Below are 25,743 nucleotides of genomic sequence, written 5' to 3'. Positions count from 1 at the left end.
AGTGAGAAGTGGGGAGGCAGAGAGACAAACTCCTGCATGTGACCAACTGGGATCCACCCGGCATGCCCACCAGGGGGCGATGCTCTGCCCATCAGGGGTGTTGCTCTGTTGTAATCCGAGCCATTCTAGCGCCTGAGGCAGAGGCTATGGAGCCATCCTCAGCACTCGGGCCAACTTTTGTTCCAATGGAGACTTGGCTGCGGGAGGGGAAGAAAGAGATAGAGAGAAAGGAGAGGGGAAGGGGTGGAGAAGCAGATAGGCACTTCTCCTGTGTGCCCTGACCAGGAATCGAACCCGGGACTTCCACAGGCCAGGCCGATGCTCTGCCACTGAATCAACCAGCCAGGGCCGCCTTTTCTATCTTGTTCGCCATTGCATCCTTCACGCCTAAAATAGGAATGGGCATATAGTAGGTGCTCAATTAATGCACGCTAATAAATGTAAAAGCGACTGAATTGACGAGAAGGTAAAGGGTCAAGATAGACTGAATTTATTTTTTTAATTATAAAACCTTCGGTTTGGAAAAGAAATCTCAGAACTCCACTGGGGGCTACTCATAGATCAACTCAGAAGCCAGGAGAACAGGCAACGTGTTTAATGCAACGGAGAGAAAGCCGCCGGGGCGCTCCCCACCGCCCTGGCTGGCTCCCGAGCTCCCACAAATCATCCGAAATGCTAAATCACGTTTAAATCCCTCCGACTGTGACCACCAGGAACTATGAAGGACACTCATGCATAATTTACATACTGCCAAGCTCCTAAGAGCCTCTAAAGAAAGCCCCCCCGGGGAGGCCCCTGGGCACTATTTTTGAGGAGAAGGACATCCAGTGACAGATTAACTCAAGTGGGCTCCCTCCACACACCAGGGGGGAAGAAAACCTCACCCATTGCTTGCCAACATCTGCAAACGTCTTTTTTTTTTTTTTTTTTGGAATGAGAATGGTGAGAGCAACTTTATTTATAATAAACGGAAACGGACAACAATACAAAAGTCCATCAATAGGTGAGTGGGTAGAGCAGCTGGGGAACAGTCCTCCGATGAAATATTCTTCAGCGAGAAAGAGGGAAGGTCTTAAACTCCATGTGTGTTAGGACGTGGAGGGCCGAGCACTTGTGATATGATCTCCCCGTTCTGCACAGCGCCACTGCTAACAGGTATTTTGCTCAGACTCACATTCTTTTTCCAGATTCGGGCCATAAAAAGCGTTTTAATCTCCAAGCTCAAGGAGGTGTGTGTGGGGAGGGGATTTGGGGAGGGGGGGGGGTGTTCACGAGAGCACTTTGCAATCTGCCAGTAAATGTTAAATCACATTTGGTCACAATGTGGTTATAATAGTAATAATGAGTCGGTCCATGCAGCAGCAGCCATTAGAGGGTCTGAATCCACCTGGGAGGGCGGCAACAGCTGATAGGATTTTCCATCCCCAACGTTAGACTTGGCTACAAGATGGTCTATGGGACTGGCTGTGATTACGTTTTAGAATCTAACAGAAATGGAAAGCCAAAGAGCAAGCACAGGGTCTAAGTTAACACTGCACGCAGCTTATACCTTCCAAGGGGCCCCAAGGAAAACAGCACCTGTCTTCTGCACAGCTCAGAAGAGGTTACACATACACACACACACACACAAATTAAAACAACAAAAACAAAACAAAACAAAATAACCAAACACACAAACAAAAAACATCTGAGCCAAATAAAACATTCAGGTGAATACAAACTGGCACCCAAGCAACAGGCCACTAACTTGTCCACCGATGTTCCAGAACCTTCCCGTCTGTCAATGGTCCCAGTGATCCATACACACAACTGGGTTTGGATTCATGTACAACCTGGTCTATTTTCAATTGTCTTTGTTAGTTGGGACTTCCTGTTGAGGATGTTAACCATTCCCTGAGATCAAGCACAGCTTCTATCCTTGCTCCTCTACTGTTCCACTCATCCCCAACACTGAGCCAGGCAATAATGAGCTCCCGGAAGACAATCAGTTTGAATTGTTGCCTGCCAACAAGGAGAGGAATGATAAGGTGCATTTCACAGCTGTATTCCCCATACTGAGCACATTACTCTGTACAATGAATGAATAAATGGATGGGTGGATAAATGGATGGATGGATGAATAGGTAAATGGATAGATGGATAATGATATTTTAACCATATTATATCATTTCATCTTCACAGCATTGCTTTGATGTAATAACAATAGTTAACACTTTATATTGTGCTAATTATACACCAGCCATTATTATAAGTTCTTCATACATGTTAACTCGTTTAATCCTCAAGAGCTCTATGAAATAAGGACTGTTATTATCTCCATTTGCCAGATGAAGAGACTCTTGGAGACACAGGGAGGTCACACTCTAAACAGGGGTCCCCAAACTTTTTACACAGAAGGCCAGTTCACTGTCCCTCAGACCATTGGAGGGCCACCACATACAGTGCTCCTCTCACTGACCACCAATGAAAGAGGTGGCCCTTCCGGAAGTGCGGTGGGGGGCCGGATAAATGGCCTCAGGGGGCTGCATGCGGCCCACGGGCTGTAGTTTGGGGATGCCTGCCTAGAATAAGAAATAGCAAGCACTATACTTCCACTCTGTTAGCTACCCTTTACGGGACAGGGAAGAGGCCAGTGATATTAATTTGCCCAAGGCTACCCTCGGCATGGGTGCACAGCTAGGACTGCGCTCCCAACACCCTGTTAAATGGCAGAGCCAGGATGTGAACCCCAACCGACTGACTCCTATGCCCACTGGGAAGCATGGAATGAAGCTAGTCTGCGGCAGAGATCTGAGATCAGGAAAAGGGGGGTGTCGGAGGGCGCTGAGTTGAGAGGCTGGTGTTCTCAGAACTATTCTCCTCACACTGAAGGTTCGGGGTAGGTGAAATCCAGGAAAGAAAGAGAAAATAATAACCAACCTGGAAAATGGGGGTTCCACCCCCAACTCTCCTGAAACCATTTTGTTTCAGTTGGAGAAGGAGAGGTTCACTGGCATCTTTCCGTTCCGAGTCCCTGGGCAAAGGCCACAGCAACTTCTGAGCCAACGGGCTAAGCAAACGTGACATCCGTTCCAGGCTGAGCAAAGTTCTGAGCAAGGCTTCTCGGGGAGTGAATTTCACCACGAAACATGTCCAAGAGTCTCGCGTTGGGGGTGGGGGTGGGAGGGGGGAACCCAGGATAAAAGAGTGGAAGTCAGGACAGAACAAGTATTACAAACAGGAAGAGGAAGTGGGAGCTAGTCCCTGACTGTAGTGTGTGGGTGTCGATGGTTTCAGGGTTATAACTTGGGAGAATCGCTTCTGTTTTGAGAAGGCACAGGGAAGCAGGGAGACACAGGTGTGGAACTGGGAGGTGTTAGCTTCTCGAATGGAAAAGCCTGCATTGAACTGGATTTTATGATGGAGAGAACGCTGGGGTTCCTGTTGGCTGGACGATGAAAACTGAGAGAAAGAAAGTGTGGTGCGATGATTAAGAAAACTGTTGAGCCGGAAAGGGGAAAGAAGAAGAAGAGACAGGGGAAGACAGCTATTACCCCCCCCCCCCCTTTCATGTTTTTCATACGAGTGCTGAAAAGGATGCAGGTTTGAGGGCTGATGCACTAAAGTTTGTTGTGAGGACAGGGTGAAGCTCCCACTCGGACTCTGACTGCAGCCTCAAGAAGAGACATCCCTCCCTCCCAGCAAGCACTTTCTGAGTAGACAGACAGACACCCAGAGAAATATTCCCTATGGCCGTCGTGGCGCAGCTGGGCGGGACTTACAAACTACCCATCATGTGAACGGCAGGCCAGCCTCGCTCACAGGCTGCCGGGCAGACAACAGCAAGGACCCCAGGATGGTTCTGAAATCAGACCTGACCATTTGAACTCCACCAAATAGAAACCCAAAGGTGCTTTCCCCCAGGAACATGGACTAGGGACACGGCATCCCCAGACAAGGTCTCCCCGCCAGCAAGCTTTTCATCAAACCAAGACGCACATCTCTTTGAGATGTTTTGATGTGGCTAGAGAAAGTGGCAGGGTTCGAGTTTGTTGCAATATGCTATATTATTAGTTCATCTAGCATCCTCCTAGGTCACTGAGGCGGACCTCCTTTATGAATGAAAATGACTTTTCTGGCCGCCCCCCCCCCCAGGCACACCCCCAAATGCACATGGCCTCCAGGGCTCCATACATCTCACACTTCTTCCCAACAGATGGCACATAAGAACTAATCACTGTTCACTGGATCGCAAAGTCCCCACTTCTTGAACTCAAATAGGGGAATCTGTGAGGCCCCCAGAATTTCTGGACAGCCCACGAACCACTATGTTCCACAAATGTGCTCTTTTGTTTTTTACTCTCAGAAAACCACAAAGGGATTTTTAACTAAAAAGAAGCAAAAGTTTTCTTTTTATAAATTCAATTAGCCTTTTCCACTTTCTCTACCTCCAGACATTTCCTTTGGGAGGAAATTGATACCCAGACACCCCTTAGCGAGGCACTGTTGCATGCGGGGCGAACTGAATTCAAGTGCAAGACGCTCAAGGTGGACAGAAAGTAAGGATCGCGGGCACTGGCACTTGCAGTCGCCAGCATAGTCAGATTCCAAATGCTGGCGTGGGGACAGCCTTGCAAGAGAAGCCAGACGTCGCTGGCCGCGTGGGCAGGCGGGGTGGGACCCTCGGTTAGGATGTGAGCGGTTGTCACTCAGACGCCCTCCGCTCACCACGGCTGAATTGCTCTTCGGAGCCGGCGCCTGGGTCTCCTGGACCCAGCGCTGCGCCCGGCGCCCGGCTGGAGATAGCCCTTGGCTCTGGGCGGTGGAGTCCCCAGAAAGGGCGCCTTTGCGCCGCTGGGACTTGGCCGCTGGAGAGCGAGCGCGCCGAGGGCGCACAGCGTCGACTCCGCCGGGGCCCGCGGTACCCAACGAGCCTGCTCCCTCAGGCCTCGGGTTCGAAGCCTCTCCAGCGGCCGAGGAGGGGGTTAGGATTGAGCCGCAGCCGTTCGGTGAAGGAAGGAGTTTCAGAAACTCCTGGGAAAGCGCAGTCCTGGGGTTTGGGAAGTTACCGAGCCCACGGAGGTCCTTCCAACCTTGGTCTTGGCTTGCTGTCCTGTTTCTTGCACCCTCCTCCCTACCCTAGCCCGCAACCCTAGGAAAGAGTACTAAGTAAGGGCTAGGGTACTAACCACTTCAATCCTTCTTCCCTCCCCGGAACTTCCAGAAGAGAAAAATACAAATAAACCCCGAGTGGTTAACGAGGGTGCATTGAGGCGCCCCTATCCCAACGCACCCGCCACCTCCTCCGCCACCGCTACCCACCGTCCCTCCCACCTCCGGGGAGGGGAGGGACCGGGAACCTGATCTCCGGGCTCCATCGTTCCCCATCAATAACGGTGAGCCCATCGAGGTGCCTCCACCCCCGCCCCCGGGGCGCCGGGGCCGCCTGTTCGCCACTTGTTTGCTTGGCATAAGAAAACGAAACCTCTTCTATTGCCCTCCTCGCCTCGGCCGGGGCCCAGCGGGGCCTGGGGCTGAGGGCTGAGGCAGCAGAGGCTGCGGGGCGCGGGCAGAGCGCGTGGGGACGTCCTTCAGGTCGCCGGTGCCCAAATAGCGCCGGCGGAAAGGGAAGGAGAACCCGGGGCCCAGGCCAGGCCTCGTTTCAGGCCCCATCCCAGACCCCGGGGTCAGAGGAGGCCAAATAAGGGATTTTTGCGGATGAAAGAAGCAGGCCTCAGGAAGGGGAGACTCCATCCACATCCTGTCCCCTCTCCAGGATCCTGGATGAAGCCGAGGCTCGGAAACCCTTTCACTGATAACTCGGTTGTGGCCCGCGGTCTTGGGGCCCAGCCCTTCGCCCCCAGCGACCTGCGAAGGATGTCCGAGGGGCCGTATTGGTAGACACGCAGGTGTCAAGCGCCCCGAACGCGAGCACAACTGCTCAGGCGCCTCCCCCGAGTGCAGTTCTTGTTGGCCCGCGAGGTCACGACCCTGGCGCAGCCCCGGCCTCCCTGCGGGCCGCCTCCATTCGCTGGTGAAGATTAGCCCCGAAGTGGCAGGCCCTCTGATGGGACTCGTAAGTTCGAGCCCTGCCACCCCGATTGCCCCAGCAGCCGCCTCGCTCACAGCTGGCCCGGCGCGACCTCTGTGGAGTGCGCGGGGCTCTTGGGTGACCAAGTCGCTGGGATGGGCTCCAGCTGCGGCACCTCGCTCGCCCTCGCCGCCGTCTTTCGACTCGCTCAAAAGTGAAAATCAACCCCCACTTTGTCTCCGTTTTTATTAATTTAATTATTCCTTTGCCTCGCGGCACGCGAAGCCTCGCCCGCGCCCTGACACTGCGGCACCCGCGTCAGCGAACCGTGGAACTTGGGCCGCTAGACAATGGCCGGTAATTGATGTGTTGCCATTAACAATAAAGACCAATTCTCCTCTCCCCGCCATTCCTCCCATCCCCCTCTTCCCATCCCCCCTCCTTCACCTCTCTCCTCTCCTCTCTCCCGGCCGCAGAGCGAAAGAAAACAAACAAGAAATTAGCAGGGGATGCGGCGCACAGAGCGAGACGCCCGCCACTTCGTCGTCGAGGACGCGGAAGAACGAAAAAAGTTATTAAAGTTTGGATCACCCCAATCAGTTCGTCTCCGCTCGCTCACTTTTTTAAAAAATCGCGAAGCTGATTCTGCGTGTGCATTCATTTGTTTGTTTCCGGGGGAGGGAAAGCTCCCCCCCCCCTCCTAATCACACGTAGAGCAAGGAACAAACACGTGTGAAGCTATTCTCGGGAGCTTCCCGCGGCGCGCGCGGCGGGCCCCGGGCAGAAGTGTTTGCGGGATCGCCCGCTCGCCTCGGCTCCCGGCTACACGCGGTGTCCCGAGGCCCGGACTTTGCAGACGCCAAGATTGTTAGAGACTCGAGCGGGCGGCTCCGAAGGCGGGTTTATTCAGAGAAACGGCTGTGCAAGTGCACAAGGACGCGCGGGGGGACCTAGGAGAGCACGAGTGGGTGTGTGGAGGAGGACCAGAGTTTGCGGGGTGGGGGTGAGTGCGGGATTTACACGTGCTCCTGTGCACTTTCCTAGGGGTCTGGGGGAAGCGAGCAGCTCGCATCCCGGGAGGACGCAGATCCATCTTGGCGGAGGGATCTCTTTAAATATTCAGTGAGAAATAATGGCATTTGAAGCACCACCTATGGAAACATTATTATCTTCATTCTTCAACATCAGCCCCACTGATAGCTTCGTTTGTCTTTTTATCAAAATCTACTGTAACCAACAGGACCTGGGGAGGAAGGCAGAGCGAGGCATAGAGGGTGTGTGTGTGTGTGTGTGTGTGTGTGTGTGTGAGAGAGAGAGAGAGAGAGAGAGAGAGAGAGAGGACCGAAGAGAGGAAAAATAAGACGCACATGAGAAAAAGGTGAAGAAAGGGCGAACAAGGAGAAAGAAATGTTATAGCAAGAAAAAAAGGGAGGTCAGCAGCAGGAAAACAGAAACATTCACCCTCACACAAAAGATTTCAATTAAAAAAAAAAAAAAAAAGAAGAACCAAAGAAGCTAAGAGAAAACCAGCCATTTGGGGGAGCGTGTTAAGGGTCCGGCGTACCCGAAACTCTACTCGGGAGGTTGGTGCCCACTTCGCGCGAACGGACTGTGGCGCTACCCAGACTCGCGGGCGCTCACGAACTGGGGCGTCCTTATGAGCCCTCTCCTTTCCCGATGGCGAGATAGGGTAGGGATTGTGTATCTGCACACACACCGCCACCCCCCTCCGACCCATCACTCAGCCGAAGTTTAGTTTGTTCCTCGGGCGCAGGACTTCGGGAACCCTGGAGCGAGGAGACCCTGAAGCAGCGCAAGGGGGAAGAGCTTGGCTGGGCCGAGGACTGAGCGTCAGGTTCGCGGGCGCCCGAGCCCAGCGGAGGGAGTGCGGGGCCCGGGCTCCCGATTTCGGGCTCTGGGACGCGGGTAGGGAGGAAGCCTCCCCGCCTGGGGAGATGGAGCTCGTTCGAAAAGTTTGGGTGCCGCGCTCGGCAAGTGCTCGAGGTGCAGGCGAGTTTCCGCGGGGCCAGGCAGCTTCGGACAGGGACGGACCCCCAGCCCCCATTCCCAACTCAGCGCAGCCACCTTGTCGCCGGGAGTCTGGGGCGCGTCCCCTTCCCCCCAAACGGGCAGCCCAGGGGTCCTGAGGACCGGTTTTGCCCAGAGCCCGGCCCGGCTGGGCCGCGCCTCCCTCGGCCAGGGACGGGTAGCAGCATGCAGGGTAAGCAGGAGGGCCGTCCCCTCCCCCCCAGCTGGAGCTGAACTCGGATCCCAAGCCGGTCCCTGCTCTCCGCCCGCCCAGGGCTCGGCGGCGCCACCGCCGCCTCCCCGCGGAGTGACGCGCCCTGTAGCCAACCCGGGCAGTGGGGGGGTGGGGGGGAGGTCGGGAGGTTCCTGGGCGGAGCCGGGCCGCCCCTTATCCCACGGGCTCGGGGCTGCTTCTCCCGAAAACTTCATCCCTAATTGTCCTGGGAATGTCCGAGGTAGAGAAAGGGAGCGAGGGAGCAAGCAAGAGGCTGGAGAATCGGGGCCCTTTGAGGAGAATTGGGGTGGCGGGAGAGCTGCCCCTCCCCCCCCCCAAAGCCCCAAAGCCATCACGTTCCCAAACCTTTCCTCGGTCCTCTTCTCCGCGCCCCCGCGAGCCCGGGATCCAGGGGCTGGAGAACTCGGGGCGAAGGAGCGCCGAGCCAGTCGGCGAGCGGGCGGGAGGCCGGGCCGCGGGCGGGAGGCGGACCGGCGTGGGGCTGGCTCTTCCCCACTCGCTTTTTTTTTTTTTTATGGGGGTGGGGGTGGGCTGCTTTCTGGTAGCTCTTAAAGAAACGAAGAAACACTCACGAAACGGGACTTCCTCCCCCCACCCCCCCAATCCCGCCACAGGACGCCCTCCCCCGCGAGCCGGCGCGCCTAGCGCCGGAGTTGGGAAGTTCGCCGCGCGCCGGCAGCCCAGGTCCCCAGCCCCCGTCGCCCGGCCCCACCCCCCGCCCGGGAGGCTTCATTCCGGGGAGGGCATGCTAATTTGGGTCGGCCCAGCCTGGGATAGGGGGGCCGATGGAAGGAGGGGGGCGCGGGCCGGGGCGCCCCGGGCGCAGAGGCTAGGCGAGTAGGCCGGCCCCCGGCGTCCCGGCCGCGGAGTCCCGGGCGGTCGCTAAGAGGGTTAACCGAGTGTCGGGCGGCGCGGAGCGCAGAGCCAGCCCCGCGGCCGGCTTATTGGGCCAGCGCGCGGAGAGACAGGGGTCTGCAGCAAATCACGAACTAATTGATTAAGGCGAGCGGGTTTGAATAGCGCTGGCCCGGTGCCAATCGCCTTTCAAAGAGCCCCTCTATGATTAATCGCAATGCATTATTGATAATCATAATTATAGCAGGACACATGCGCGCTGCGCCCGGGGCCGGGGAGCCGGGGAGGGGGCGGGCGAGCCGGCGGGCGGGGGGAGCCGCCGCCGCCGCCGCCGCTCGATTTCCGTAATTTTGAGAAGATTTTTTTTTAGTAATTTTTTATTCTGCCCCAGCTGATGTTTGAGCCAGCATGTCGCGGAGGAAGCAAGCGAAGCCTCAACATTTCCAATCCGACCCCGAAGTGGCCTCGCTCCCCCGGCGAGATGGTGAGTGCTCCGGCCCGCGCCTCGGTCACACACACGTACACACACGCACTCACACTCACGCACACCCGGACCCACGCACACGCGGCGGGCCCCCGCGCCGATCGCCCCGCAGCCGCTGAGACCCCGCTCGTCTGGGCTACTCTCCGCATTTCCTTTTTCTTTTTAATTTTCAATTTGCCTTCGCTGGGCTTCCCGCCGCCTCGGGGAAAGCAAACACTTCTCCCGGCAGGATCTTTCCGGAGTTGCTGGGTCTTCCTGGGGGAGGAGAGAGGGCACGCCGGCCTTGCTTCTCGGTCCCGGTTTTCCGGGGAGCGCAGCGCGGGCCCCGCCGAGCCGCAGCCGGAGTCGGGGTGTCCCGCGGGGGCGGGCAGAGGCCCTCGGCATCCGCTGCGCGGGGCTCCTGCGCTCCCCGCGTGGCGCCCGGGGCCCCCGGCCGGGCCTCCGCAGCTGGGCCCTGCTGCCGGCGGGAAGGAAGTTGACTCTGTGCTCCGCGCTGAACTCCGAGCCAGGGAGCTCCCTGTGACCCCGCCACACTCCACCTGGGCCCGCGCCGCCGAATGAAGTTCCTTGGGGGGTTCAGAGCTGCAACAAGATGGGGACCGGTGTCGGGGCGCCCGCGCCGGACTCGCTGGGGGTCGCGGTGGGGCGAAGAGGGCTCTTGGCTGCTGGTCGCTCCCGAGATAGTAGTGCAGGCGGACAGGGGAGAGGGTCAGGGGAGAGGGTCGGGCTTCCCAAGTTTATGCCGCGTCTTTTCTCCCAACACATGCACCCCCACCCCGAGAACTCTTTCCCTTCGGTGTGCGTCCCCCGAGGGTCGTGGTGCCCGGTCCTTCCAGGAGTCTCAGCGGTCGCTTTCCAGGTCCGGGGAGCTCTGCAGCCGGGGGAGAGTCCCCTGGAACGGAGGAACTCGCCTTCTCCAATGGAGGCGACGGCTGCCGGGTCCCGGAGGGACTGAGCGAGTCCAGAACGAAGTTTGTCTAAGGGAGTCAAGGCCCAGAGCTGGAGAGGTTGGGCAGGCGATTTGGGTACAGACGGAGCACACCTCGAGTTCCTTCTTGTCCCCGAAGCTGTTTCACTTTAGCGGCCTCCGCGCTCCCAGGCCGCGCGCCGAAGGCGATGGAGCGGCGCCGGGGCTCAGCTCCCGGCACGAGGTGGGCGAGCGGCAGCCCGGGGCGGTCTCTGGGGCTCCGAGTTTCTCTCGGCAGGCTCACGTCCGGGCAGCATTCTGGGGCGTGCAGCAGGGAGGTTGACCCCGTCAGGGCTCAGAAGCTGCCCTTAGCTTCGCACCCCTGCCCACTAAACTCTACGGCCGCCCGGGTCTCACACTGGCCAGCCCTTCCTTCCCCAGAGGCCTGCTTCTCAGGAACGCTGGGACGCAGGGACCCGCGCGGAGAAGCCAGGGGACTCTCGCTCCCTCCACCCTGGCTGGCAGGGGGGACAGGGAACCCCTGGCGTGGGGGTCCCTGGAAGAAACTGGAGAGTGTTGAGACCGATCGAGAAAATTGTTGACTATATATGTCCCCACCACCACCACCCCAAGTCCCTTCTCAAGCGTCAAGCCTGACCCCGAGTCTCTGGGATTGCTCAGCCCCCCGAGAAAAGCCCCTGAACCCCGCTTTCCACCCAGGCAAAGCCGGGTCCGCGAGGTAAACCAAGGTGAAATGACCACAGGCCGCTGCAGCCGCTGCGAATATTTTTCCGGGTTTCCTCAGCTGGCTTCTCTGTCCTGGTCCCCAACTCATTTTTCATAAAGTTTCTGGCGAGACCTTCCACACGGTACTGCTGTTCAGAGTTAACAGCGTGTGGAGGAAACACTAAGAAAACGGGAGGAGAAGAAAGAGCTTTTTTTTAGTCCTTTTTTTTTTTTTTTTTAATTTCTCCTGGTTTGATACATTTTCAAAAAAAAAAAAAAAATAGACTCGGGCTTCGTAGAGAAACGACGCTAGCCTTTCTCCTGTCGCCTGCAGAACCCTGTATTTTTTAATAGTTAAGTTTTCTCATAAAGCAATGGCATAAAAGGGGTTCACTACCTCTTCCCATTATTATTTATTAGGACTTTTTTTTAAGTTTATTTGAGCTTTGAGGTAAGTTAATGAAGTAACTGAATCAAGTTTTTTTTCCCCCTTTTTCTTTTACTTTTTTTTTTTTATCCCCCAAAGCTGGTTCATTGTCCCAAGTAGCAGTAAATGGAGGAAACAGTCCCCTCCTAGTCCCTTTCTCACCTCCCTCCACCCCCTCTTTTTCTTCAGGAGTAATGGGTTTAGATTATGACTGTTTTCACATGGTTGAACAATAAGTTTGGGAGAGGCTGCCCAGAGGGTAGATTTTGTAATAGGGTTACAGGATTTAGTATGTTGTAATAATATTAGTACACAACTAATCCTCCTCTAGGTCTGACTTACAGAGGGCCTTACACACCCCAGTTTTTTTTTATTATTATTATTATTTGGGAGGCATTGTGAGGTAAATGGAACGGAGAGTTTGGGACACATCTCCTAAGTTCCCTTTCAAAAGTCACCAGCTCTCTCCCACAGTGGATTTAACCACCACAGATTTTTCTCCCCACTCGTAACACATGCTTCAAGGATTTTTGGAGGTTTGGGTTATTTCTTTTTTTTTTTTTCTGCTTCGGGTTATTCTTCTTATCTTTACGTATATCAAAGGTTGTTACATTTTTTAGAAGGTAAATCCTTCTTTAAATATTGTGCTGACTTTGTCTCCTCTTGAAATGTTCCTTAAACTGTGGCAAATGAAATCGGTAACCTATACCGAATTAAATCTAGTGGATGCCCTGGTCCTAGGCTGGGACTTCAAATGTTGTGATTTCTGCCTGGAGTGGAACCTAGGAAAGTTTGTGGATCCCACTTACAGCAGGTTAGGCGACTCCCCACGCTGTGGGCAGCCGGGGCCGCCGTGTGCCACGCCTGCGTGTGTCTGAGTGTGTGTGCGCGCCTACAAAGAAACCCCGAGCCATGCCGGACAGACACACCAGTCACTTCATTGGAACAAGTTCATGAAAACAAGATTATTTGGTCGGTCTTACAGTGTTCACGTTTTAATTCTATTTTAGTGAAGCTAAGATAACAGCAACACCCTAAAATAAACCTGAGAATTTTTCTGTTTCTTATGAAGCCAAGATTATGACAAATATGACCTGTCTCTTAAGTGGTATTCAACAAGTCCTGAATTACTTGTAGAAAGATGACTGCTTTGGGAAAAGTATTTACCAAGATTAATAACTCTGAGAAAAGGGGATATTACTAGAACCTAATGATTTTGTAAAATCATTATACTAGAAATTTAGATTGTGTGTGTGTGTGTGTGTGTGTGTGTGTGTGTGTTGGCTTTATCTGCCTTGAGTGGGGCTTTTGAGATTCCTGTGACTACTAACTACATGGATGGTCCAATCACTCCCCTCCATTCATTTATTAAGAAAGAATTCGGGTACTCTTTGGTGCTCAGTTTTTGTTTTTGTTTTTCAAGGAAAAGATAAAACCATCGTGAACTGCAGATAACACATTGACTGTCATAGAAAGAATCATAAAAATTCCTCTTATTTATATTAATAATGAAATTCTGTTATTTACCAAAGTAATTTCCTCATGGTGAGCAGCTTAATGGCTATACATTGATTTCTGGGCCCAAAAGGTTAGAGAGAACTATAATGAATTGTTTAAATAAAAAATAAAAATAAAAAAAAAAACAAAAAACCCTGACACCTACAAGATAAGGCAGTTGCAGAGAATTTATGTTTAATCAGGCCTATTTTTAGTTTGTGGCAGAACGGAAGATTCTGGATCAGAAAATGCAATCCGTTGTGGGGGGTTTGCTTCTGGTGGGCTGCACAGACTCCCTAAAATTTAAAAACAAAACAAAACAGAAGAAAGGATAGCTGGGCACAAGAGGCTCCGTGAAGGTGAATTTGTAATACCGAATGTTCGGGGGTTAGTTCACCGCAGATTCCTCCTCGAGTGTAGAAGCCCAAGCGCCCACTTACAGGTCATTCTTGGGAGACCCGGTTCCATTTCTCTCTCTGTTTGCAGGTAGCAAGTTGTCTTTGCCAACCGTCCTTTCAAAGCCATAAGCCGACTTTTTTTTTTTTTAATGTGGAAATCTTCCTGAGAACCTGGGGAAGAAATTGGCAGACTACTAGTCATTCCCTAAGTTTTTTCTTTTTCTTTCTTTTTTTTTTTTTTTTGGAAAGTGTTAGAAGCCAAGCCCTATGTAGTAACCAGAACCAAATTCTCCTGCCGTCTTCCTTCGATCTTTCTGAGACATACCCTGCTGCAGCTAGCCCTGTCTTCCAAAATATTCTTAGATTACCCCAAATGAAGTAATGTAGCAGTGAAACCCAGGAGATGGTAAATTATCATAAGAACCACCAACCCCTCCCCCACAAAAGAAAAAAAAAAAAAAGGTTGTGGGCCAGGCTTTAGAAAACCTAGACGTGTCCGGCTGTTTTAACCTTTGCTAGCCCCCTCCCATGCAAAGGTGACAAGGTCCAGATCGTAATATGTCCTTCAGTATCTTCCCAGTGACCCCCAAATGGAGCCTTGCTAGTCACTTAGCAGGAAGTGAGTAGTTTATTTTAGTTTCCACCTTATCAGCTTGGCTTCTTTTGCTAACCTTATTCCCCGGTCACCCTCAGATGCCAGACCCCCAAAGGGGAAGATTGACAGGTAGTTCCCATAGCTCCGTTTTACCCTCAAACAACAGGGATTTAGTTTCTTGTGCCTTTGCCAATGTTTATGTAGTCGAAGTTTAGATCTCGCCTTAAGGAGTCTCTTTTACGCGTCACTGGAACAGGAAAGCCACAAAGAAGTTTTTGAACAAACCCTTGCAACTGGAACCCCATCTAGTGTTCAGTTTGATTCATCCAAGGGGAAGACATTTTCCCCCTTTTCATTCCTGTGTACATGAGGTGGGCTCGAATCCCTATTTTAAAAGGAGAGAGACTTATTATTATTATTATTATTATTAATTTTTTTTTTTTCCCAAAAGAGTTTGCTTGTATTTATTTTTCCCTGGGAGAAGACACAGATCCTGATCAGGACACTGAGCTGTGTCGCTCGGTTCCACATCCCATAGGAAACTTAAGACGATGTGACTGAGAATATATGCACAGCATATGCTGGGGTGTTGAAATTTTCTTGGGAATTTTACGCTGGACATTTTCAGGTTCAGGCTTTTCCTGGGTCTGTTTCCCCTCCCTCCCCCCCCCCCCCGAAATAATAATAATAAGATAAAAAGAACAATCAATCAAAAACGTTTGTGATAGCTTTTCTACATTGGCCTATGAGAAGGAAGAGCCTGTGAAAATGGTAGGCTTCCAAATCAAGGTCATAAGGGGGACTATTAAAAATGTGAATGCGATCTTACTTATGGTAAGGGGAAGTCAAGGGAAGGCCCTTTCTGAGGGGCTCCCAAAAAGAAAACCAAATGTGGTTGGAGAATGTTGTTTTGTTTTGGTTTGCTTATTTTTTTTTCCCCCCCTACCATGGCTGGCTAAACCTTTCTGTGTGGAGCATAGTTTTATTTTTGTTTTCTCAGTAGACAGATATCTTGGAACACTTCAGTTTTCTGCCTCCTGTTCTGCGATGTTTGGCTCAGATGACGAAAAAAAAAAAAAAACCTGACAAATTTGAATAGGGCATCAAGTACCTCAATAGTCTAACAAGAACTAAAACATTTGAGATTTTAGTTTAAATGGATAGAGCTGTTAAGATCACCCTCCCCCTTCCCCCCCCCCAAAATCCCAGAAAATTCCAAATATCTTTTTGTGTGTAATTCTTTAAAAACCACTACTTCTTAAATCTTCTTATCTGAGCAGGATGACAAAATTACTTTAATTTGCATGCAAAATCCATAGAAAAGGAATTGGCATGTTCTTCACACCACAGCACAGGGAATAAGGCAACTGTATTTACTATAATGGGGTCACCAGTTGCAATCCTGTGTAACAGATTATTCAAAGAGATACAAAGTAGCAGGGAGCCCAGGAAAATGAATTAGAACATGTTAGTTGGTATTTGTGTGTGTATGTGTGTATCTAATTTCAACTTAAAATTTCACCTTCAATAAGTAAAGATTCTAACTAGTCCTTATGGTTTATCATTTTTTTAAAAAGCTGTTTCATTGGAATTCTGTTCAGAATGCAGATAGATTTAAAGTTAAGAACTATTACAGTGTAGCAATACCTGCTTTTGAAATAAGTCAAAATAGATATCAGGATTTTTTTATTTTTATTTTTTTTAGTATTCATAAACACCAGGAAATTAAATTAGTTGACCTTACAGTGAGATCAAGTGTCGCCTTATTAAAATGTTTCAAAAACCTGAGCTAAAATGGGGGTAGCCCTGCAACACAGTCTCCTCAGAAGCAAGCAGGGGTTTATTTTAAGCATCTATATTTTCTGTCCAGTTCGCACCATCCTAAATAGGAAAATGTTCAGGTTGAAAAACTTGAAAATCCTCAAGTGAATCTTGAAACAGCACAAATGTACAACGCGAGCCCAGGAAAGTAATAATCAGCTCAATCCTGTAATGTAACCTTCTTTTTTTTTATTTTCTCTCTATAGTAGGAGAATATCAGATGTTTGCAAGTTTCAAAGAATTAAAATGCCCTTTAATCGCGAGCACAGATGTGCTAAATATTTGAAGCAACTACATTGTAATGTGTACAATTGATGAAGTCAGTTTTCTGATTTCCCTTGCTAGTTTTTTGGTCCTGAATCTGTCATTATTTGTCTAAGCCCAGCTGACCAAGCAAAACTGTGTTTTAAAGTGGCTTTATGTTTTGATAAATGTGAGCTGGTTGAAAAGTATTTTCCACTGAATGCAGAGCTTAATAGAACATGCTGACATAATAGTTTTAATGCATTTTGTTGAAAATGTGTGAACAAACAGAATAGCTTTTGTTCCTTCATAATTGGCTGTAAAAGTAGATGGAAACATAACCATTACATATGGAAATGTACAAAGAGAAAGAAATAACATTTCTGTTGAATATATTAGGAATTGCATTTCCTCATTTTAAAATAAGCATCCGAAATGGATGCATCATTTAAAATGGGCTGTCAAAATACGAAGCTTTAAACAGAATTTTTGTCACATTATTTTTTGTCCCAAGTGAAGCAACAGAACTTTAGCAGATTTCGTTTAATATTTTGTTTATATTATTTTAAGGCAGGGAGAGAGAGAGAGAGAGAGACTGCTTCATACAGCCCCTCGAATGTGCACAGGAATCCGGTACCAATTAGGATGATTAAACATTAAATTAAAACGGAATCATTATTGGTATTTTCTGCCACGATCAAGATTTGTTTGATAATGTTAATGCATTTTGCACCCTACCCTCACGGAGATTAAAAGATGGGTATTAGGAAAGCTAGCTTGTTAAGTATAACTGAGCTACTCAAATAACAGTCCCACTGAATCAAGTGTGCATACGTTTGGTATAGTTAACCAGGACTCCTAATCAACTCTGCATCACTCAAGGCAAATAGACTTGAGGAATTTTCAGAAGTTAGTATTTAGGTATTAATTGTATTTTCTGGAATGCAAAAAACAACTCAAGCCTTTTTTTTTTTTTTTTTTTTGATGTTCACTACAAAAAGGCAAACGCCTGCCCTGCTTGGCTCTTCTGAGTTGACTCTAAGTTTGCCGGAGGGAAAAAAAAAAAGGCAGCATTTTGATTTTGCATTTATTCAGATTTACAATTAGGTTTCTTTTTATTTTTTTTCTTCCCCCTGCAAGTTTTCTTGGAGATTCAATTTGGAAGTCATGGAAACTAACTATTATCTGACTCAGTTCTGCAGAAAGGCATGCAGGGAGGTAATCCTTGAATTAAACAGTTTTTTTTTTTTTTTCACAGCCCTCTGAGATGACCACACACCATTTGTACAACAGAAGTTGGTGTTCCCCATGCTGGGAACAATGGGACGCCAGCCTGTCTTTGAATAGGATGTGAGCTTGGAGTTGGAGATTTTTATGTTGAATTTACAAATGGATCTTAGTGAGAAGAAATCTGAGCAACCAGTAGAAACAAACATGAAATAAAGGGATTTTTTTTATCATGAAAGGTTCGGGACAATCTGTTTAACAATTGGTAACAGTGAAGAGCAAACTGTTTTTAAAGGCGTTTGTTCAGACAAGGAGGAAAAGCAGAGCGTCCCCAAACTCTAAACCGAGAAATCTTTCTTCACTTCCCCTTAACGGCCCATCTTTTCTTGAAGTTGATGTTTAATCAGAAATGTAAATCTTGTGCCAGCTTTAAAGATAGAAAGAGCACTTTTGATGAACTATTTAGAGGCGTAATGTTTGCCATTTGGAGCCTTAGTGATATATACTCCTTGATTAGTGGAGTGGTAGCCGGGGTTGCATTCTTTAATTTTAAAAATAAACATGCCACAGGGTGATATATAGGTAGATGCCAGGCAGGCCTTGTAACGGGTTATGATTATTGTGTTTCTGTTCTGTGTGTGGGGTGTGTGTGTGTGCGTGTGTGTGTGTGGCTTTCTCTTTTATATTCAACTGAGTCCTGAGAAGCTGTGGGGAGGATTTGTTACTGATGTGACTAAAGTGTGTTTGTCATGGACCTGACTTAGCTCAGGTTCTAGGTAAAGGCGGGAGGTGATTTCCAACTTGTCAGTCTTCAGCTGGGTGATATGCATTTTCTTCCTCCTTGTCAACAACGGGTTGGACCTTGAATGACTACAAATTAGTTTAGTGACAGAACAAACTGTCACAGATATCTTTGGATCAGTTGAAAATGAGTAAGGTTGACAGAAACTCAGGGGCCTAATAAGTCCTCAGGATAGTTGCGGGACCCCTCTCTGGATGAGCAGACAAGAAGGCGTGGAAAGTATTGGAAATCGATGTTTAGCTATGAAATTTCATTATGCACCCACGTCTCCAGGGTGTGGTATTTTATATTTTGATGGATGATCTGAAGGCCGTGGCTCTCTGAGATACGGGATGGATAGGAATCCCTCCAACATCCTTAAAATGTAATTATGAACGTGCTTAGGTAATATTGACTGGTTTGTCCGGGGCTACGGTTTTGGGTGTCGCAGGTAGAACGCAGTTGATCAGCCTCCGCCTTGCTTCCGGCAGCCCCAGGTGCCCGGGTGGGTGTCCTGACTTCCCCGGCTAACCCTGCGCCTTTTTGGTGTTTGCAGGACACGCAGAGAGGGGACAACCGAGTCGCACCACGAAGAGCAAGGACGCCCACGTCTGCGGCCGGTGCTGCGCTGAGTTCTTCGAGTTATCAGACCTTCTGCTCCACAAGAAGAACTGCACTAAAAACCAACTGGTTTTAATCGTCAATGAAAGTCCGGCCTCCCCGCCCGAAACCTTCTCCCCCAGCCCCCCTCCCAGGCACCCCGACGACCCCGCGCACGGCACGGTGAACAAAGCAGAGGCGGCAGACTGCAGCGAGCTCCCTGAGCGCCACGGGCCGGACGGGGACGAGTCCATGGAGGTGGAGGCCCCGGGGGCGAGTGAGGGCAGTGGCGGCGGCGGCCCTCGGCACGGCCACGTCGGCGCCACCCCCGGGGGCACCGGCGGCTGCTCCACAGGTACCTCAGCGATCACAACCTCTCTACCTCAACTTGGGGACCTGACAACACTGGGCAACTTCTCCGTGATCAACAGCAACGTCATCATCGAGAACCTGCAGAGCACCAAGGTGGCGGTGGCCCAGTTCTCCCAGGAGGCGCGGGGCGGGGGCGGGGGCGGCGGGCCGGCGGGGGGCAAGCCGGCCGTGCCGGCCCTCATGGAGCAGCTCCTGGCTCTACAGCAGCAGCAGATCCACCAGCTGCAGCTGATCGAACAGATTCGTCACCAAATCCTGCTGTTGGCCTCTCAGAACGCAGACTTGCCAACATCTTCGAGTCCCTCCCAAGGTCCTTTACGAACCTCGGCCAACCCCTTGTCCACACTGAGTTCCCATTTATCTCAGCAGCTGGCAGCCGCCGCCGGGTTAGCACAGAGCCTAGCCAGCCAGTCTGCCAGCATCAGCGGTGTGAAGCAGCTACCCCCGGCCCAGCTACCTCAGGGCGGCCCTGGAGGCACCGTTGTCCCATCCAACAGCGGCTCTTCTCCCAACGTGAACATCCTGGCGACAGCAGTGACCACCCCGTCCTCACAGGAGAAGGTGGCGTCCGGCGCTGGCGCCCCCCACGCCGGCAGCCCCGTGGTCTCGGCATCTTCCTCACCAGCTTTTGCAATAAGCAGCTTATTAAATCCTGCATCTAATCCACTTCTACCTCAGCCGGCCCCTGCACACTCGGTGTTCCCCAGCCCTTTGCCCAACATCGGAACGACTGCCGAGGATTTAAACCCCTTGTCTGCCTTGGCCCAGCAAAGAAAAAGCAAGCCACCAAATGTCTCTGCCTTCGAAGCCAAGAGCGCGTCCGACGAGGCGTTCTTCAAACACAAGTGCAGGTTCTGCGCCAAGGTCTTCGGGAGCGACAGTGCCTTGCAGATCCACCTGCGCTCCCACACCGGGGAGAGGCCCTTCAAGTGCAACATCTGCGGAAACAGGTTCTCCACCAAGGGGAACCTCAAAGTCCACTTCCAGCGCCACAAAGAGAAGTACCCTCACATCCAGATGAACCCCTACCCCGTGCCTGAGCACCTGGACAACATCCCCACCAGTACCGGCATCCCGTACGGCATGTCCATTCCCCCAGAAAAGCCAGTCACCAGCTGGCTCGACACCAAGCCCGTCCTGCCCACCCTCACCACTTCGGTGGGCCTGCCCTTGCCCCCGACCCTCCCGAGCCTCACACCCTTCATCAAGACCGAAGAGCCAGCCCCCATCCCCATCAGCCATTCCACCGCCAGCCCCCCGGGCTCTGTCAAAAGTGACTCCGGGGTCCCCGACCCGGCCACAAGAAACCTGGGTGGGCTCCCGGAGGAAGCGGAAGGGTCCGCTGTGCCACCCACCGGTGGCAAAAGCGAAGAGAGCGGCGTGGCGGCCGGCTCGGCCCCGGCCGCGGGCAGCAGCGCCCTGAGCTCCCCGGCGGCGGACTGCGTGCCGGCCAGTGCCACGGCCTTCACCAACCCCCTGATCCCGCTCATGTCCGAACAGTTCAAGGCGAAGTTTCCGTTTGGGGGACTCTTGGACTCGGCCCAGGCATCAGAGACATCCAAGCTCCAGCAGCTGGTAGAAAACATTGACAAGAAGGCCACCGACCCCAACGAGTGCGTCATCTGCCACCGGGTCCTCAGCTGTCAGAGCGCCTTGAAGATGCACTACCGGACGCACACCGGGGAGAGGCCCTTCAAGTGCAAAGTGTGCGGCCGGGCCTTCACCACGAAGGGGAACCTGAAGACACATTACAGCGTGCACCGCGCTGTGCCCCCCCTCCGCGTGCAGCACTCCTGCCCCATCTGCCAGAAGAAGTTCACCAACGCCGTGGTCCTGCAGCAGCACATCCGCATGCACATGGGGGGCCAGATCCCCAACACCCCCCTCCCCGACAGCTACCCGGAGTCCATGGAGTCCGACACGGGCTCCTTCGACGAGAAGAATTTCGACGACTTAGACAACTTCTCCGATGAAAACATGGACGACTGTCCCGAGGGCAGCATCCCCAACACGCCCAAGTCCGCGGACGCGTCCCAGGACAGCCTGTCCTCTTCGCCTCTGCCCCTGGAGATGTCGAGCATCGCTGCTTTGGAGAATCAGATGAAGATGATCAACGCCGGCCTGGCGGAGCAGCTGCAGGCCAGCCTGAAGTCGGTGGAGAACGGGTCGGTCGAGGGGGACGTCCTGACCAACGACTCGTCCTCGGTGGGGGGCGACATGGAGAGCCAGAGCGCCGGCAGTCCAGCCATCTCTGAGTCCACCTCTTCCATGCAGGCTCTGTCCCCGTCCAACAGCACCCAGGAGTTCCACAAGTCACCCAGCATGGAGGAGAAGCCACAGAGAGCAGTCCCCGGCGAGCTCGCCAACGGTCTGTCTCCCGCCCCGGTGAACGGCGGCGCTTTGGATTTGACGTCTAGCCACGCAGAGAAAATCATCAAGGAAGATGCGTTGGGGATCCTCTTCCCTTTCAGAGACCGGGGTAAATTTAAAAACACTGCTTGTGACATTTGTGGCAAAACCTTTGCTTGTCAGAGTGCCTTGGACATTCACTACAGAAGTCATACCAAAGAAAGACCATTTATTTGCACAGTTTGCAATCGTGGCTTTTCCACAAAGGGTAATTTGAAGCAGCACATGTTGACACATCAGATGCGAGACCTCCCATCCCAGCTCTTCGAGCCCAGTTCCAACCTCGGCCCCAATCAGAACTCGGTGGTGATTCCCGCCAACTCCCTGTCATCTCTCATCAAAACAGAGGTCAACGGCTTTGTGCATGTTACTCCTCAGGACAGTAAGGACCCCCCCACCGGGCACCTTCCATCCGGGCCTCTCTCGTCCTCTGCCACGTCCCCGGTTCTGCTGCCGGCTCTGCCCAGGAGAACTCCCAAACAGCACTACTGCAACACCTGTGGCAAAACCTTCTCCTCGTCCAGTGCCCTGCAGATCCACGAGAGAACTCACACTGGAGAGAAGCCCTTCGCTTGTACCATTTGTGGAAGAGCTTTCACAACTAAAGGCAATCTTAAGGTACCCCGGTCCATCTGCGCCTCCCTGGCCACCCATCAGCCCTCTGTCTCTCTCTCTCTCTCTCTCTTTCTCTCTCTCTCTCTCTGCTCAGTCTGGCTGCCCGTCCGTGGCTGCCATGCGTGCTCCCAGAGCCAGCAGCTCGGATACCCAGGGAGATGGTGCTGTGCAGGGGAACCTGCTGCCCGTGACACGTCGTGCAGGTGAAACGATGTCTGTGCAGGTCGGGATGGCGGCAGGGACCAGGTCAGGCTGCAGCTGGCCCGAGGAGGTCAGCGTGCATCGAATCATTTGGTACCTAAGGGAGACGGCGGCCTATCTCCGTTGTCTTGCTAAGTGCACCAAATGAATCGCTTCGCCTACCAAGGAAGACAGCCCGGCGTTGCCATGGGGTATTGATTCAAGCCTCCATGCGGCCTGTGTGCTGCCCGGATTACTTAATAATTACAGTTCTCCTCGGCCCGTGCATCTCCTGTCCCCGGCTAGGCAGGCCAGCGTGGTCTGTGTTTCTGAAAAACAATAACGTCACTCCTCTGCTAATGGGCATTATGATAATTGATTAGACAACATTTCCTACTGGTAAGTGTTGGAAACAAAGCAAATATGCTTAGGTTCTAGAGCAACTGTTGAGCGCTCTTACTGTGTATATTTTCCTATTGACAGAGCATTTCTCTAGAGATCGCTGCCCGTAAGGGGACATGAATAATTACTTTCTGGTGTTCCTCGTTGGGCCCGGGCCCTTCGACGGGCAGTTGGCGAGGGGGGGCTTGCTTCTCGTCTGAACAGGACATTTATAGGGTAAAGGGTGTCAGATACAATCCTTACCATGGCAATGAGAGTGGACATAACAATTCTAACCCTGACAGGAGTTATCTGCCACTGACTGGCTCGCGGGAGGCCATTATAAGCTCAATACAGGTAATAAAAGAGGAGTAAGTAAGGCATCTTGCCCCAGGAAGAGGAGAGGCATGCCCGGGGGCTGCTCCGGGTGAACAGGCTGGTACCCACCTTTGGAGCGGACGGGCCCGTTACCTTTTCCAGTGTCTGTCACGTAATAAGAATAGACATTCAGGCCACTCTCTTTGCTGAGTGCTGTTGGGTGATAAGTTGCAACATTCAACTATTAAGCATCTCCCCCCCCCTCTGCTCCTCTCCTCCCCCCTCTCTCAGGTGCACATGGGCACTCACATGTGGAACAGCACCCCCGCGCGCCGGGGCCGGCGGCTCTCCGTGGACGGCCCCATGACATTTCTAGGAGGCAATCCCGTCAAGTTTCCAGAAATGTTCCAGAAGGATCTGGCGGCCAGGTCCGGAAGCGGGGACCCTTCCAGTTTCTGGAATCAGTACGCGGCTGCGCTCTCCAACGGGCTGGCCATGAAGGCCAACGAGATCTCCGTCATTCAGAACGGGGGCGTCCCTCCGCTGCCCGGGAGCCTGGGCAGCGGGAGCAGCTCCCCGATCAGCGGGCTGACCGGCAACCTGGAGAAGCTGCAGAACTCGGAGCCTAGCGCGCCCCTGGCTGGCCTGGAGAAGATGGCCGGCAGCGAGAACGGAACCGGCTTCCGGTTCACCCGCTTCGTGGAGGACAGCAAGGAGATCGTCACCAGCTAAAGCCACTCTGGCTAGAGAGGGAACATTCCTGGTTCCGGGGGAGACTCATGGTGGCCTCCTACTGCTTTGCCTCGACTTCCCCGCTCCCCATCCACCATCCACCTTCCTGTTCCCCCAGACCGCTGAAAACCACGTCATGAAGACAGTCTTTCTTTCTTTCTTTCTTTTCTTTTTTTTTTTTTTTTTGTACCTTGTTCTACTTCTAGAGTTCTAAGAAAGCTTATTTATTAGTGATATAACCTTGCTTTGCAAACAGAATGCAAGCGTTAACTTTGGTCTTCTGTATTTGGAACTAAATACTAATTGACTAGAGTGCTGTAAACTTGCTGTAACATTTATGGCGATTGCAAGTTCCTGCTAGGCGGTCTTAATCCGGCATTAACTTATTTTCTATATCCAGTTTAATATGAATCTGGTGTTGATGCAATGCCTCCGTGATGCATTAGATCTCTAATAAAGTCTGTATATAAATGTACACTTTGATCCTGCTGGACCATTTTCTCAGCAAACACATTGTCTAATCTTTCGAAACAGAATTAAGGAAAGGACTAAAAGTACAGACTGAACAGAGTGGTTCTTTGAAAGGTTTGGGATTTTTTTTTCTTTTTTTTTTTTTTTTTCAATTATAAAATTCAACTTGCTTTTTTTTTTCTTTTTTTTTGGTAGACTTAACCATTTCCGTTCTGAACTGCTATTTGTATTTGTGCTTTTTACTTGAGTCATCCTCTATGTCCATAGGTTTCTGTACAGTAATAAGCACGCAGAATTCTTTAGAGAAAAAAAAAATACAAGTGTTGTTTTGGTAGTGGAAAAACTTGAGACGTAACATTTTGCCTTGTTAGGTATCTTCACCGTAGCAAACGTGTGCTGGAATTTCTCAATGCTGCTAAGTATAGCATCTTGAACAACCTTCAGTGGAGAAACTGTAGATGCTCTTGTACATAACAGTACGAAATATCACTCTCATTAAAAATGTATATGTGATCCTTAACAAGAGCAAACGCTTCTTCTTGATCCAGAGAGCAGGTCTAGTGTTGGTTTATTTTGTATTAGGTAGAGAAGAGAAACATTGGACTGTTACATGCACTTTCTTGGAAAGTTGAAAGGAAAGGGGGGGGGTCCAATTTCTTTAACATTTAATACTAACAACAGAGATACTGTAATTTTACTCAAGTAATCAAATACATTTTTTTTTTTTTTTTTTGCAACAGATAAAACAAAATGCTGTGTCTGTGTTTTTAGAGTGTGCTTTCTCTGAGCCAGGCCCTGAAATGTATTTTCACCTTTCCCGGGACACCAGTAAATTGTGTGTGCGAGTGTGTATCTCTCTCTCTCTCTCTCTCTCTCTCTCAGGACTTGTAAAAGGCACAGCAGAAACAGGTTTGCATGGGCCTGTGGTTTTTCTTTCTACTTCTGAATTCCAGGATCTAGATATTTTCCCAATAACCATTACTTGTTTGGCCACTCCCCCCCCCCCCCCCAAATCCCCACCCAAGAAAAAGCAGGGAGGGTAATAAAACGGAGAGTCGTTACTGGAGGTGTCACCCCGACAGGTAAGTTTCCCTGAGCAGGACATTGGTGCCCATTCAGACCAGGTTCACTCCAGCTGTTCTGGCTTCACTTTTCTGGGCAGGGTCGCTTCCTTTCTGGGCGGCGGAGGGCAGCATATGCTCCCAAATCCCTGACGCAGAGAGAGGGGTTATATAATCTGACTCTGAAACCAGGCCGCGGCCCAGAAAGGTCAACAACATGTGCTTGATTTCATTAGTCTTTTAGGCATTGAAACACATGCTTTTTATTTATTTATTTTATTATTGGGGGGGGGGGGCAGGGGCGGGAAGGCCATGAGGAAGAATCTGTACACTCGACTTGGATATTTCCTGATCAGAATTCAATCTGATT

At 51.3% G+C, this 25,743-nt stretch overlaps 1 protein-coding gene across 1 annotated transcript; it reads left to right on the top strand.

Annotated features, from left to right (window-relative positions):
• Window positions 1-8,459: 8,459 nt before the first annotated feature.
• Window positions 8,460-25,004, top strand: SALL1 (spalt like transcription factor 1). The gene is made up of 4 exons (XM_066348713.1): window positions 8,460-8,493; window positions 9,520-9,612; window positions 18,791-22,233; window positions 23,401-25,004. Exons 2-4 carry the CDS (start codon window positions 9,537-9,539, stop codon window positions 23,839-23,841), a joined length of 3,960 nt encoding a protein of 1,319 aa, XP_066204810.1. The 5' UTR covers window positions 8,460-8,493; window positions 9,520-9,536; the 3' UTR covers window positions 23,842-25,004.
• The last annotated feature ends 739 nt before the right edge of the window (window positions 25,005-25,743 follow it).

Source organism: Saccopteryx leptura, chromosome 9 (assembly GCF_036850995.1).
Source record: "Saccopteryx leptura isolate mSacLep1 chromosome 9, mSacLep1_pri_phased_curated, whole genome shotgun sequence".
NCBI lineage: Eukaryota > Metazoa > Chordata > Mammalia > Chiroptera > Emballonuridae > Saccopteryx > Saccopteryx leptura.
The sequence above is the reverse complement of the archived record's forward strand: the minus strand, read 5'-3'. Positions and strand labels throughout refer to the sequence as shown.

Bases quoted from the DNA above. Each gene is read 5' to 3' on its own strand.
- SALL1 (XM_066348713.1), top strand. From the start codon at position 9,537: ATGTCGCGGAGGAAGCAAGCGAAGCCTCAACATTTCCAATCCGACCCC. The intron at 9,613-18,790 runs GTGAGTGCTCCG...TGGTGTTTGCAG, and splicing joins CTCGCTCCCCCGGCGAGATG to GACACGCAGAGAGGGGACAA. The intron at 22,234-23,400 runs GTACCCCGGTCC...CCCCTCTCTCAG, and splicing joins CAACTAAAGGCAATCTTAAG to GTGCACATGGGCACTCACAT.